We start from the raw sequence: 14333 nt of genomic DNA, 5'->3' as shown, positions 1-14333 counted from the left end.
TGACAGAGGAGAGTGCCGCATGCTAATGAGGCTGGCGGGGAGCCGGGCAGTGCAAGGGTCTGCAAGGCGGAGAAGCCGCTGCCCCCAGCAGTGGTGCTGGTGCAGGCCTGTGGGGACAGAAGCGGGGTTCACAGGGCACTCGGCTCTTGGGCCTGGAAGACCTGGATGAGGGGCTAGGGCCCCAGGTCTGGGTCCTGCAAGTAGGGGGTTTGGAAAAAGATGGTAGTTTTGGGGGAAACAGTTGGTGGGGGCATTCGGAGCAAGGAATGAGACTCGTCCAAATACTTGGGTTCCCTCCAGTTTTGTGGTTGAAACCTGTGTCTCCCCAAGAGCTCTTCTGTCCAGAGGCAGCCCTCAGCAGCTGTGCTCCCCTCCCCCAGCTGGCCTCGGACCCAGAGGTGGGGAGAGACTAGAAGGGGGCAGCAGGAACCATTCGCCCATCTTGCTCAGGGCCCAGGCCCTTGGCCCTCCACCATGCCCTTCTGGCCTTTTTGCTGTCTTTCTTTCTGGAACCCAGGCATCCTGACCCTCAGCCTTGCCTCAGAGACAGCTGGGGCACTTTCCCCTATCTTCTGTCCTGATCCTGCCTTTCTGCCTCCAGGGCCCACATCTCATGATCACAGCCCCTGGGGTGGTTTCCAAGGGTGATGCGGTGCTGCAAGGCCGTTCCTTCCTCACTCGCTTGGCCAGACCCCACGGGTGCAGGGGTGGGAAGGTGAGGGTGGAGGTTGGTGGGACTGACTGGTTGCCTAGGGGAGCCCCGGGCTCTCAGCTCAGCTGTGGGCCTGGTGCTGCTAGCCTCTCTGAAGGGGAGTTTTTCTTGCCTGGTGCCTTTCAGGGACTTGGGTACTGGTCGAGTGGATCAGAGTCTCTCCCCCCAAGGCCGAGGGGGCCCCCAAATCAGAGCTGACAAGGCTCTCTCAAGGGACCAAGGCAACTCTGAAAAAAATCCCAACTAATCTTGCTCTCAGTCTTGGATGTAGGGCGGGTGTTTCCCATTTCTAAAATTCAGCTCTTGGGGCAGCTCGGAGGGGACCTGGCTGGAGAAAGAGGATCTGTAGAATAGGTTTTGTTTTTTTCATAAAATAGTTTTGAGTGAGGTGTGTTGGCCTCTCAGGGAGCTCCCTCCTGGGGGTCCTGGCTGACCTCTTTTGTCTTTGCTGTCAGAGGGTGCTGGCCTAGCCTCCCAGGTCTCCCCATGGAAGGTCCCAGACCCCCATTCTTTATTTAATTTTTTGGCCACGCCCCAGGGCATGTGGGATTTTAGTTTCCGGACTCCCTGGGGCCCCCTGCAGCAGAAGTGTGGCGTTTCAGCCACTGGACCACCAGAGACGTCCCAAGATCCCCTCCTTGACCCAGCATGCCCCTAGATTCTGCTTCCTCCTAACTGCTGCTGCTCTTTGTCCTCCTGAGCCCCCATTTTCTCGCAGAACCCGGGTGTGCAAGGTCCCTGCTACCCGTTCCAAGGCTGTGGGGGGTGCAGCTTGGGCGATGGGGCCTGGATAGAGGCTTTTCCACAGCCTCCTTTGGTGGGAGAGGCTGTCCTGGCCCAGACTCCTCGTGCCCCAGTCCTTCTGTCTCTGCCAGGCTCGTGGGATGGGGTGGAGGGTGGAGATCCCGCTTGCTAGCTCAATCCCATGCTAACAGGACACTCTCTCTCTCTCCAGGTGGCTTTGATTTTTGTGTCGTGTTTTATTTTCTCCTTCATCCGAATCGTTTTTCTCGTTGACTGTTTTTTTTTTCTCTCCGCCTCCCGGAAGAAAAAAAAAAGAAAAAAAAGAAAAAGGAAAAAGCAGCCCTCCCAGCCTCATGCTTCTCCTCCTTTTCCTTTTTTTTTTCGGCAAGAAGAAAAAAAAAGAAACCAAACTCTCCTCTCCCCTGCAGTAACTCCCTGCCCCCTCCTTCCTCTGGTTCTGCCTGTACCCGGTCCCCCTTTCCGGCGCCCCCTTCTCTCTCTCTCTCTCCCCCTCTGGTGCCCTCCACCTTCTATTTCGGCATCGGGGCCCCTCCCCTCAGCTCTGGGCTGGGGGCTTTCCCCCGATGTCTGTCACAAGTTAAAAGGGTTTTTAAATTGTGGCAGCAAAAGCTTTTTTCTCCCCTCTCTCTGGCTGATTTTGATGACTCGTGTTTTCTTTGTTTCTTTCCCCTTTTCTTTCTTTTTTTCTTCTTTTTTTTCTCCTCTCTTTCTTTCTCTCCTTCCCCTTTCCAAGGTCCGGCTCACCTGACGTTAAACAGCGAAGGTATGGTTTGAAGCTCTGGTTTGGTTTGGATTGGATGGCCCCCAACCTGCGCCTGGATTTTTCTGGCCCCGCCCCCTCCCCACCCCTCCCCCTCCCCCACCTGCCCCGCCTCCTTCCTGCCTTCCTACCCTCTTCCTCTGCCATAGCTTTATTTTATTGGGTGCTGGGGCAGGGGGGCGGGGGGCTGGTCCCGGTGTGTGCTCTCCCCTCCCCTAACTCCCCCGACTCACTCCATCCGCCCTCATCCCACCTTGGTTTCTGACATCAAGAGATGTTTGAACTCCTGCCGTTGTCTCCAGTCACCTTTTTTGCGTTTTCCTGATAGTGTATCTTGCTTCTTTTTTTTTTTTCTTTCTCATGGTGGTGTTTTATTTCCTTCCAGTCATTCTGATCATTCTTTCTCTTCTGTGAACCCAAATACAAAGAGAAAAGCATGGGCTGGAGGAAGAGGATTTTAGGCAGCCTCATTCCCCTCACTCTGCTGCTGTGGGATGCCCCCTTTCCACAGCCCCCCGTGCCGCCCCACCCCGGCCCATACACCCTCGCCGGTGACCTGAGGATGTCTCCTGACCCTGTTTGACAGATGAGGGCATTTAAGCCCAGAGAGATGAAGTGACTTGCTAGTGATTACACAGCCTTTAATTGGTGGTACCGTTGGGACTGCTCAGCTATTTTTAGCCTCCCTTCGACCAAGTCCTTACCGTCTTTAAAAGCCCTGGTGTTCAGCAAACCTGGAGACAGAGCCCAGGAGTCCTGACCACGATCCCCCAGCTCTGACCTTCCTGTCACTGACTCCCTCCCAGACCCTCAGGCACTGCTCCCCTGCCCAGGGTGGTTCTCTGTCGGGGCTCACCTTCCAGAGAGATGGGGTGACGGTCTTAGCCTGTAAGCAGGAGAGGCCTACAGGATGCAGGCTGGGCTGTGGGGAGAGACTGAGATCTGGAATGTGATGGATTTAGGCCTGGGGCGGTAGAGACCTGGAATTCGTGCAGGGATGTGAAATTATGGCAAGAAATGTGTGAAGGGAGGAAGTCCCGAGTGGGTAGTCAGGGCCTGGTGGGTTGATTCACATCCTTCTTGCCTCTCAGTGCCTGGTTCTGGAGATGCCAGCTATGGCTTACCATTGTCATAGATGAAGGCCTGAAGGATTCCCTAAAGCCCCCACCCCCATCCCCACCCCACCCCCGAAAGGCCACAGCTCAGGCATTATTCTAGCTTTAGTTCTGGGGGTTGGGGTTGGAGTCAGGGCCCAGACAGGGACTTTTAAACTCCATCCTTGAGTTCCCCTCAAGAACCATCTCCTAGGGGCTGGTGGTAGCTGTGGTGCCTGGGAGTCACTGGTCGGGGTGGGCAGAGAGCTCAAGGCAGCCTGGGGCCCAGATGTGGCGACATGTGCTTGCGGGGACTTTGGAGAGGAGGCCCAGGGTCAGGGGACTGGGCAGTGGGGAGCAAGATGTCCTCCCTGAGAAAGGCCTTCCTGCCCCCACGGTGAGCTTGGCCTGGCAGGACCTGCTGGTGTGCACGGCCCTGCTGCGGGCACCATGCAAGGACCAGGAGCCAAGGGAGTGTGACCCCGCCCCTGGAAAGCCCCTCAGTCTGACTGGCCAAGAAGTGGACGAAGGCAACCTTGAGAGCACACACTGCAGTAAATGAACAGCTGTAGACGGAGAAGCAGGCTTGCCTTGAATATGGCAGAGAACAGAAGAGGGGTTTGGTGTGGGAACGGGGGCGGTTTTAGAAGAGGGGTTGCTGTGTCAAGCGATTGCATGAGCGGAAGAGCAGGAACCTGGCCCAGCAGGTCGGGGTCGAGAGTGGCCGTGAACGTTCAGGGCCCCCAGGACCAGAGGGCTGTCCCATTGGCAGGCGGTCGGGCAGAAGGGGCTCCTCAGCCAGCAATGAGGCCTCTGCTCTTCCATCCTAATCTCCCCAGCCCTGGGCAAGGGGTGGAATCCGTGGCTGAGTCTGATGGGGTTCGTGGGGCTGGTGTTCTTGGTTTGTCAACCAGCTCCTTCTCCAGAGGCCCTGAAGCAGATGAGTATCCAGAGCACACTCCCACCCTCACTGTACCTCCAGGCAGGTGCTCTGCCCTGGAAAAGGCCCTCTATCACCTCAAGGCTGGGGTGGGACTGCCTGGCTAGCCCCCTGTGCCTGACTCCCCAATTCTGCTTCTCCAGTAGGGTCCTTACTGTTCTCCGAGGGGGGGGCCGGGAGAGGAGGAGCCGGCGATGTGCACCAGTCGTCAAAAGGTCAGTGACCCCACGGTCCCCAGAGAGCCCAGCCCTTACCACCCCCGCAGGCCAACTTCACTTTCTGGAGGGCAGCAGAGTCAACAGAGGCCTCGAGCCTTCTCCTGGCTCTGAGGTCTACCCCGCACTCGTAGTACCTGCCCTGGTGTGAAGGGTCACAGAGCTCCATCTCTTTCCCAAAGCCCTGTTGTCCTGATGACCTATTTCTAGAACACAGATGTCTTCTTGTGGCAGTTGTTTAGGCCAAAGAACAGGGATGCCTTGAGAGTACCTGTTTCCCTGGGAGAGTGGCTGGGCAGCAGGTTCGACACCCCGTTTAACCATCACATTCTGAAGGCATGCTCGGTGTCAGCCCAGGGGGATTCTGGTGAAGACACTGGCATTTTTAATAGGTATGTAACACAGGCGTCACTTTAGTGAGCCTTCACGCCCTCCCCCCACCCCCCACCCCCCGCTGGTGGAAGGGCTTGTGGCCCTTGGTTTACAGATGAGGAGACTGACCTCACCAATGCCCCTGAGGCCAGCCTGGGGCCCTTTATCCTGTCTCAGGGCTGTAGGTTTCAAGCTCCCTATTTTTCCTGCACTAAGGCTATCTCTTAAGAGAATCTCTTCCTAAGAAGTTTGCAGGGCAGGGAAGCAACCCCTCAAGGAGCTCCAGCGGGTGCCAAGCCCTAGGGCCATCAAGTCCTGTTCTTTAGGATGTGCTGTTCTGTTGGCCTCGATTTCTGCCATCTCTGCCCTCTTCCCCAGCCGTTTGGTATCTCTTTCAGCTGACTCTCGAAAAACAGCTAGGCCACCCGCGCTGGAAGTCTCCCCCAAGTTCCCTCGGCAAACCCCAGACTCTGCACGGCGTTCCCTTTGTCTGCACATTCATTATATCACTCGCCACACGGCATCGTAACTGTCACTTTACCTGGTTGCCTCCCCCTCTCAACCGAGCTCCCTGAGGACAGTGATTGGGTATTTTCGTTCATATACCCCCGATGCTTTCCATGGCTCCTGGCACATATGTAGGCGTGTACTCAGCAGATTTATTTTAAATGGGTGAATGGGCTCTGTCCTCAAGGGGCTCATTGACGTTCTAACAAATAACTACAATACAGTGTTGGTACATGCAAAGTATAGGCAAAGTGCAGACTTTGTGCAGAGGAGTTAATTTATTCATTGATGGAGAGAGAGAGAGAGGCAGCGCATACACACACAGAACGTTACATCCCAGTAACACAAGTCGTTTATTTGTGGAATGGTTTACAGTTTAGGAAGCCTCACCCCATCCAGTCTCTTTCTAGATGCCCACAGCAACCTGGGAGGTAGGCAGCTGATCAGCTTCTTTGTCCTGAGGAGGAAGCTGGGCCTTAGAGATGCTGCCTCTTGGCCAAGGTCACAAAGCTGGTGCAAGAGCCAGCATTAGTGCCCAGGTCTTCTTTTTCACATCATACTTCCTCTCAAGGGAGCAGTACAAGATGTTACTAGGCAGTAAGTGCCAAATGAGCAGAACAGACAGCTGTAGTGCTTGAGAGCAGGGAGGGGCTAAGGGGGCTGGAGACCTTCCCAGAGGAGGGCTTTGAGCAGGGCCTGAAAAGGAGGCGGCTGCTCTGCCCCTCACGGCCTTTAAAGGTTCAGGACCATAACAGCTGGTCTCCAGCTACATCCAGCTTGACTGGGGACACTGGTAGGGCTCCACTTCCCCGACCCTGGGAGACAAACGAGTGTCAGCAGAGACCCCTTGCCTGTGCCAGGGACGGTTAGGAGTGGTAATGTTCAAGTGATGCTGGGAGTTGTAGTTCTGGGGCGTCTACACGGCGGCGGGATGGGAGCGAGCGCCCCCTGCTGTTCCATGTCCCGCTTCTTTCAGATCTGCTTCACACTCTCGGGAGTTCAGTGGGCCTGGTGACCCCCATATCCTTACCTGACAGACGGCCCCCCCATCCCCACCAATCCCAAGAGGTCCTTCTGCTTCCTCCCGACCCCAGGGAGGTCTCTGTCTGTCCTTCCCACCGTTCTTGGGTTTTCTGGTTCACATTTACTCATCTCTTCTCCGTCGCTCTCCTCCAGTTCTTCCAGGTTCCCTCTGGCTCCTCCAAGCCTCTTCCCATCCCTGGCCTGCTGGGTCTCTGGCGGCGGCAGGCAATGGAGGACACGTTTACTCTGGCTCCTCTCCCAGGAGACCGGAGTGGAGCCCGGCAGAGTCGAGGAATGGCCTCGTCTCTCCACTTTGCCTTGGCAGCTGGGGCCCGGCTCTAGGCCCGCCTCTCTCCTTTTCACAGGGCTCTTTTGTTCTGTTCCAATCACTTTTCCACGTGGTTGCCTTATTCTTTCCTTTCTTTCTGTTTGACTCTCCTTTTAATATTTTCTTTGACTGCCGTGAAGGTGAGGGAGTGGGAGGGGAGGCCGGGCTTTCGGGAGAGACTAGGACATGGAGCAAACTCAAGGTCAAACACGTTCCCTTTTCTGGTCCTTGAGCCCCCCGGCTCTGCCAGTGCCTGGGCAGCAGGCCTGGTTGCTATGGAAACAGCAAGGCCTTGGCTTCCTTTCCCTAGAGGTCTCTGTCCCCCTTTCCTTGCTGGCCCTCTTCCATCACCCTTACCTGTCCCCTCCCGGTTAGTGCTTGTCTTTATCCAGATTGCTTCCCCATCATCTCTTGCTCATTCCCAACTCTGTGCTGTCTCCAGACCCCTTCTGTCCCCCATGGTCCATCTTTCTCCTTCTCCACATGGCCTGCCTCCACATCACCATTCTTCCCTACTTTTCCCTCCTTGTCTCTCCTTGACTCCTCTTTGTTTTCTGGCCCTCTCTGCTGGAGCCCTCAGGTGGGCAGAGTGGGGCTTCCAGCTGTCCCCACGTGGCCCGTGCCCCACCAGCCATTGCTGCCCCACAGCCTCAGGAAACCGGGCCTTGCCAGCTGCAGCGAGTGCTGTGCCAGGCTCTGGGGCAGCAGCTGGTGCCTTGGCATCCGGAGGCAGTGAGGACTGAGTCTGCGGGCAGCCTGCCCGGAGGGAGAGCAGGGCTGTTGTGCAGGGGAGGGGCATCTGCAGGAGGCGCACCAGAGAGCCCCGGCTTCCACACGCCGTGCTGATGGTGGGGCTTGGCACATTGTGGGCAGGTGGCTTCTGAGGGCCGAATGCCCTGCCTCTTCCTGGGCTTGGGGGCCTGTGCTGAGAAACTCCGCCCTTCACGAAGGCCCTCAGCCGGCTGTCTCGTTCACTCCCAGCCTCACCTGCGAGATGGGTGGGCCCAGCTGGGAGAGTCCTGTCAGAGTCCAGGTCCTCTGTGCTCCCTGGACTCCAGGGCCCGTTTTCTTCCCTTGACGGATGTGGGCTCTGGCTTGTGAAGGTGTAGGGTTAGGACCCCACCTTCCCACCACTAAGCCGTTGTCATCCATTTGTAGAAAGCTAAATGCCCCTAAGGCCCTTCCAGTTGTTTTCACTTCTGTTTAGAGTGCCAGTGAAAGGAGCCCTATGCTGGGTGTATACACACACACACACACACACACACACACACACACGAGCCAGGCCTGCCTGTGTATCTTGCCTCCAGTCATCTCCTGGCACACAGGGGTCCTACACCTGCCCTCTGGCCACCCTGGGAGGCGCTCAACCTAGGACCTGTCAGCACTGTCCTCTCAGGTTGGACTAGGAAGTTGGCGCGGATGGTGACAGCCATCGAGGTGGCCTCCTGTGTAAGCCCCGCCCCCTGCTCCCTGGCACATCTGTCACCCACATCACCCTCCCATGTGTCTTCCCCTTGCCCCCCACCCCATTCTCTCCATTTGCTCAGTGCTATGAAGCAGGCCTACGAGTCCCATCCCAGGTGGTCAGACTTGAGACTGTTCCCAGGCAGTGAGAATGGCCATCACCAGAAAAGAGGCAGGAGGGGGAAGTGGGCTGCACTCAGGAGACCCTTGGTGCCCCGCCAAAGGGGGACACTCTAGGAAGACTTCAGGTGCAGCCTCTTGTTTCTCTTCCGCATCTTTCTGTTAAGGGGAGTGGCTGGGGGAGGGCTGGTTGGGGAGGAGATGGTGAGACTGTTCGCTTCTGTCTGCTTCGCCTGGCCCTGTGGCAGCTTAATTGTCAGCTGTCAGTGTGAGAGCCACTTAGCAGCCTCCTGCCTTGGAGCTAGGCGTGGAGGAAGCTGCTTCTGACAGCAAAGACGTCGGGGTCCAGAGAGGAGGGGGCCAGTGGGAGGAGGGGAGAGAGCCTACAGCTTGCAATTGGGATCGAGAGGCTCTGGGTGCCCTGGACCTACGCCCGGTGGCTGGAGGGGAAGAGGGAGGTCTGGAGTGCCCACGCCGCTCAGCCCTCTTCCGTTTCCCTACGGCGGCATCCAGGCAAGGAAGAGTTTGTGGCGACCTTCAAGGGCAATGAGTTCTTCTGCTACGACCTGTCACACAACCCGATCCAGAGCAGCACGGACGAGATTACGCTGGCCTTCCGCACCCTGCAGCGCAACGGGCTGATGCTGCACACGGGCAAGTCGGCCGACTACGTCAACCTGTCCCTCAAATCCGGGGCAGTCTGGCTCGTCATCAACCTGGGCTCGGGAGCCTTTGAAGCCCTGGTGGAACCCGTCAACGGCAAGTTCAACGACAACGCCTGGCACGATGTCCGGGTCACTCGAAACCTGCGCCAGGTAGGGGGAGCAGGAAGAAGGCCAGGGGCCAGCGGCGTCTGAGGCAGAATGGGAGTGGGGAGCGAGGCCACCGGGATGCGGGGCCAGGCATCAGGCCCGGTGGCAGGGTGTGGTTCTGAAGAATGTTTAGGCTTTGGGTGGGCTGGTAGGGGCCAGGAGTGTGGCTGCTGTGGGCAGGCTGCAAGGACCAGGATCCACGCTAGGGGGGAGGCTGCGGAGATGTCCACGGCCAGAGCCTGGGGGAAGAGGAAGGGCTGGGCTAGGATTGATGCTGGTGACTTGGTGCTGAGGTTTCAAGGGCTGGGGTTGAAACATCAGGGGAACTGGCAGCAGGGCAATTCAGGACATGGAGGGGTGAGACAGAACCTGAATGATGGGCCCTGGGGGTGCTCTGGGATGGGGAGACACTGGCCAGACCCTGGAGGGGCAGGTGTCCAGTTAGGGCAGAAAGTCTAGGACACATGGGGTGGGATGTGGCCTGCCCTTAGGCAGGGCCTTTGGGGCTGGGCTCAGAGCAGGGTCGGGGCAGCAGATGTGAGCAGGGAACCAGGTGGAGAGGTGCTTGGTCCTGCCTCTCCTCTGGCAGCACCCCAATTCTCTCCTGTCCCGTCCTGTTCCTCCAAAGGGGTGCAGGCTCTCCCAGGGGCTCTTGATTGTCTTGCTGTGGCTTCTAGGCTTGCCCTTGCAGGAGCTCAGGAGACTCTTGAGGCAGCCCCTACAGTCAGGACAGAGCTCTTCTCAGCGTCCCCAGACACCCCCCACTCTGGAGGAGTGCCGATGCTTCTGGGCATCGACTCTGTCCTCAGTAGCTCTTGCCTCTCACAAGGTGCAGGGAGGCTGCGGCAGGCGAAGGACTCTCTCTGGCCAGGCTCCTGCTCGACAGCAGCCCCCACAGCTTGTTTCCAGCCCTGAGAAGTTCCTGCCTCAAGCGCGCTCCAAACCAGAGCCTTTTTTGAAAGCAGATGAGGCCGCTGTGCATCCTTGGTGGCTTCCGTCTCCACCTCCAGACTCCTTGCCCTGCTCGGTTGGTGCCTGGGGCCTGGGTGCCAGGCGCCTGCTGGTCCCTTTCTCTGGGTCCACCGCTTTCTCTCGTGGCTGGTGGCAGGGATGCTTTCCCAGCTCCACTCTAGCAGGCTAAGTGCAGCCAGGACTGTGGAACCCCTGAGCCCTGGGAGGCACCGTCTGGGCTGGTTTGGAGCTCTTCTCTCACTCGGTACCTTCTCTTATTTCCTGGTTCTGGCTGAACTTCTTGGTACATGAACTTCTGTTGTCTCTCCTCTTCACCATCACTGGCAACTTCCTTCTCCTCCTCTCCTTCCTCCCGCCGAAGGCTCCTGGGGGGCAGGGGCCGTCAGACCTCACGTTGTTCTTACTTGCTCCTCTTCAACCCCCTGAGTCACGATCTAATGGGGCATCCCCCTCAACGGTGACTTCCTCTTGCTGTCGGGACACCGTGACTAATCCAACCTGCTCTTTCCAAGCCGCTGCTCCCTGCTGTAGTCGGGCTCCCACCCAGGCACCTGTCCTCAGTGCTCCCCAAGCTCGGAAGAGCTGCATCGTCCCCTGAGCCGGCTGGAGGGCTGCCCTGTGGCGCCACCCTGTTCACTGCAGGGCTAGGCAGAGTTGCCTTCTTGCTGCTGTTCCCTGCCCAGGACAGGTGCTGTCACCTGGGGCTGTCTTTGGCAACACACTGCAAGCCCAGGGTCCTTATCCGTGTGTCCTCTGGCCAATGCACTGTCCGTCTGCACAGGATGTGTGCTCAGTCGTGCAGTCAACGCTACTCTGCTGTGGCCCCCTGGACTGCAGCCCACCTGACTCTTCTGTCCATGGGGTTTTCCAGGCAAGAATACTGGAGTGGGTTGCCATTTCCTTCTCCAGGAGATCTTCCTGACCCAGGGATTGAACCCCAGTCTCCTGTGTCCCCTGCACTGGCAGGCTGGTTCTTTAGCACTGCACCACCTAGGAAGTCCTACACAAGGTACTGAGGGGAAAAAGACATGGTCCCACCCTCCCAGCCCTTTGGCTCTTGAGGAGACAGGATGAGTCTGCTAAAAGTGATCAGAACCAATCCACACAAGCGCCAGCTAAGTGGCAAGAATCTCAAATGTTCTAGGAACTCGAGAGACACAGGCAAGTGTGAGAGGTTGTGACCAGGGAAGGTGGGAAAGCCACCTAGAAGTGGTGAGGCCTGGCCTCGCAGCTCCAGGATGGACAGTGACTCACAGTAGCCTCCTCCGGCACTCACAGAGTTCTGGGTCTGAGCTGGTGACGGATGCAGACCGCTTCCTCTGGCTGGCTCTACCAGACGGTTAGAGTAGAGTCAGGTCATATTGACCCGAACACAAGCCTTCGGGGCTCAGGGGATATCTGCTTCAAGACTTTGATTGAGAGGTCTTTTTAGAAAGAGTTTCTGGAGAGCTGTATTTGACTCAAGTTCACATCCTTAAGTGTGAGCTGCAGCCCTTTTTGTGTCATTGTGACCATCAGGGAGATGGCTGTGCTCTGGATTCATTGCCAAGTCCATCCTCCTCAGGCCTTTTGAGTGTCTGGTTCTCAACTGAGGGAGGGGTGCCCCCAAGAGATTCTGGAAATGTCTGGAAGCATTTTGGGTGTCAGAGCTTGGGGAGGGTGCTACTGGCATTTACTGGGTAGAGGCCAAGATACTGCTAAACATCTCCCAATGCACAGGACAGCCCCACAGCAAAGAACGATCTGGCCCCAAGTGTTGGTAGTGCCGAGGAGAAGAAATGGTGCAGACAAGGGCCTCGTGGCATTCTGGGATTGGAAAGATCCTTTTGTGATTTGAGGGGTAACGTAGGGTCAGGAGTGGCCAGGAGTAAGGACAGGGGTGATGTGAGAAATGACATCTGCCCCAGCCTCTGGGAGGGCACTGGAGTTCACCTAGTTTTCCCCAAGTGATTAGAACGATGGGGGGACCGCCACCCGGGGAGAGCCTGGCCCAGAACTTACATGGAGGGGGTCTCCCTTCCTCCTCTTGGTTCATCAGCTTTGGGTGTTGGTCATGAGGCCAGCTCCTAAGACTGGAAGGAGGCAGAATTTCTCCCCACCTCCCCTGAACCAGATAGTGACCCCTGGAATCATCCAGAACCTTTTGGAACAGTGCATTCAGGGCCAGAGGGAGCCTGGCTGAGACCACACCCTTGTTTTGCTCTGCTTTCCCCCTGAATCCAGGCCTGAGGACTCTCTGCCCAGTGGTGTCTCCTGGGTGATCTTGGCAAGAATGATTCCATCTGAGGATTCCCTGAGGCCTCTTTTTTTGGTTACGCTGGGTCTTTGCCAGCTTCTCTAGCTGTGTAGAGCAAGTTCTAGAGCATGTGGTGCTCAGGCTTAGCTGCAGCATGTGGGATCTAGTTCCCCAACTAAGGGTCAAACCTGGGCCCCTTGCATTGGAAGCATGGTGTGTTATCCACTGGACCACCAGGTCCATCCCTAAGGCCTATTTTTAATCTTGGGCACACTCTCCTCCCACACTGGTGTGTCTTCCCCACCACACATGCCAAGTGCCAATCCATTTCCTCTCTGACCAGCTACCCAGCACCAGCTCTGGAGACAAGCTGGCCCTTGGCGTATCATGTGGAGCTTCCTCCCACCCAGCTCCTATGAGGCTGCGCCTCTTAGGGAGGCCCCCTGGACCCCAAGGAGGGAGTCCTTCGAGGATGGTGTCCGGCAGGCACTTGGGACTCCCTCACCTGCCTTATGGCTCAGCCTCTGGGTCTCTCAGCCTGTCACACACCCTGCCTCAGGGCCTAACTGTACTGCTGGGCATGCCCCGTCTACACCGGCTTCCTGAGTTGCCTGCTTCGTTTCCATAGTGCTCCCTGAGGACACCACCATTCACCCTCCTTTCCACCGGGTGAAACCCTAGAGCTGGAGTTTGAGTTGGACTGACTGGGTTCAAGTCACTGAGTGACTTGAGGCAAGTTATGTAAACAGTGTGAGGTGAGAGGGGCCTTTGAGGAGTGACTGAGGTGACGCCCCGGGCTTGGCACCATGTGAGCATCGTGGGCTCCCTGCCGCCTTTACCGTTAGTTGTGGGGTTTTCCAGTGCATCTCACCACCTTTGTAAGGCTTTCTTGAGCCACCCCCGCCACCATCCCCACCCCTGCCCAGTCAGTCTCCCTTTTTGCTGTGTTCTGGCCCTGTCACCACGCTCTATCTGTGTGGTCAATTTGTGCCTGTCTCTTCTCTGTTTCTAGGTGGCGCGCTCCTTGAGTGCTTTTTTTGGTCTGTGTTGTGCCTTAGTCGCGGCGCATGGACTCTCTAGTTGTGGCGTGTGGTCCCAGTAGTTGCTGCGCGGGCTTAGTTGCTCGCAGGTGGGATCCCAGTTCCTCGACCAGTGATCCAGCCTGTGTCCCCTGTACTGGAAGGCAGATTCTTAACCACTGGGCCACCAGGGAAGTTCCCCTTGAGGGCTTAGTACCAGAAACTGAATGTTTTTATTTGTTTTTCTAGTGGTTTTGCTGGTTCCTTTGGGTTCTGCCTTGAAGCCAGTTGGTGAGGTTTTGGACAGATTAGCAGATCTAATTATTTCACATGAGCCCGGAACTACTGTTGTCTTCTGGGAAAAACTCCTTCCTTTACGCTCCCGCCTTCTCTTTGGAGTTTCATCAGGACCTGTCCCTTTCTTACAGCACTGTTCAGATCGCACCCTCATATCTCTCATTCATGGGGCCCCCAAGTTCAAGGGTCTCGTTTCTTTTTTGTATCTCACCTAACTTTTCTAACAATCCTGTGAAGTGGGAGATACTTGCATTCACCAATGAGGGAAAAGCAAGTTGAAGAGCTGGCCCAAGGCTCTCCTGTGGGAGTGGGAGGGTGAGAGTCTGTCTGACTCCATTCCTCTGCCTCCCGGGAGGGCCTGGCTGCTGACCTTGGTGTGCAGTGCTAAAGGGCCTGTCGCTTGCCTTGTGGTCCTGCCATTCTCAGATGCCCCCATGTCTTAAACCATCTAAATGTTCTGCTGTCTCTTGAAAAAGTGGGCCCATCTTATCCAAGTCCTCTTTCCTTTGTCCTGAGTTTCCCTTGCTCCATAGAGACTGCCTTCGTCCAGATTGTTGTGATTTGTGTGTATTAACCCCTTCTTGACTTTCTTGAGGGGCTAGAGCTACGTCGAGATTTCAAGGTCGAGACGGGGCAAGGTTTTGTCCAAAGCCCTTGGTCGTGGTAAGTTACACTTGCTGTCGTCACTGACCTCTTC

At 56.7% G+C, this 14333-nt stretch overlaps 1 protein-coding gene across 14 annotated transcripts in view; it reads left to right on the top strand.

The window, feature by feature from the left end:
- The window catches only part of NRXN2 (neurexin 2), a 110288-nt gene that overhangs the window by 25876 nt on the left and 70079 nt on the right, over window positions 1-14333 (top strand). For 11 of the 14 annotated variants that reach the window (XM_018043414.1, XM_018043403.1, XM_018043408.1 and 8 more), the window contains exons 4-6: window positions 2211-2240; window positions 4415-4486; window positions 8814-9115. In XM_018043414.1, coding sequence (XP_017898903.1) covers window positions 2211-2240; window positions 4415-4486; window positions 8814-9115 — 404 coding nt within the window. The remainder of the gene's footprint in view (window positions 1-2210; window positions 2241-4414; window positions 4487-8813; window positions 9116-14333) is intronic. The other 3 variants (XM_018043399.1, XM_018043402.1, XM_018043405.1) reach the window with 3 other exon arrangements.

This window comes from Capra hircus, chromosome 29 (genome assembly GCF_001704415.2).
Source record: "Capra hircus breed San Clemente chromosome 29, ASM170441v1, whole genome shotgun sequence".
NCBI lineage: Eukaryota > Metazoa > Chordata > Mammalia > Artiodactyla > Bovidae > Capra > Capra hircus.
The sequence above is the reverse complement of the archived record's forward strand: the minus strand, read 5'-3'. Positions and strand labels throughout refer to the sequence as shown.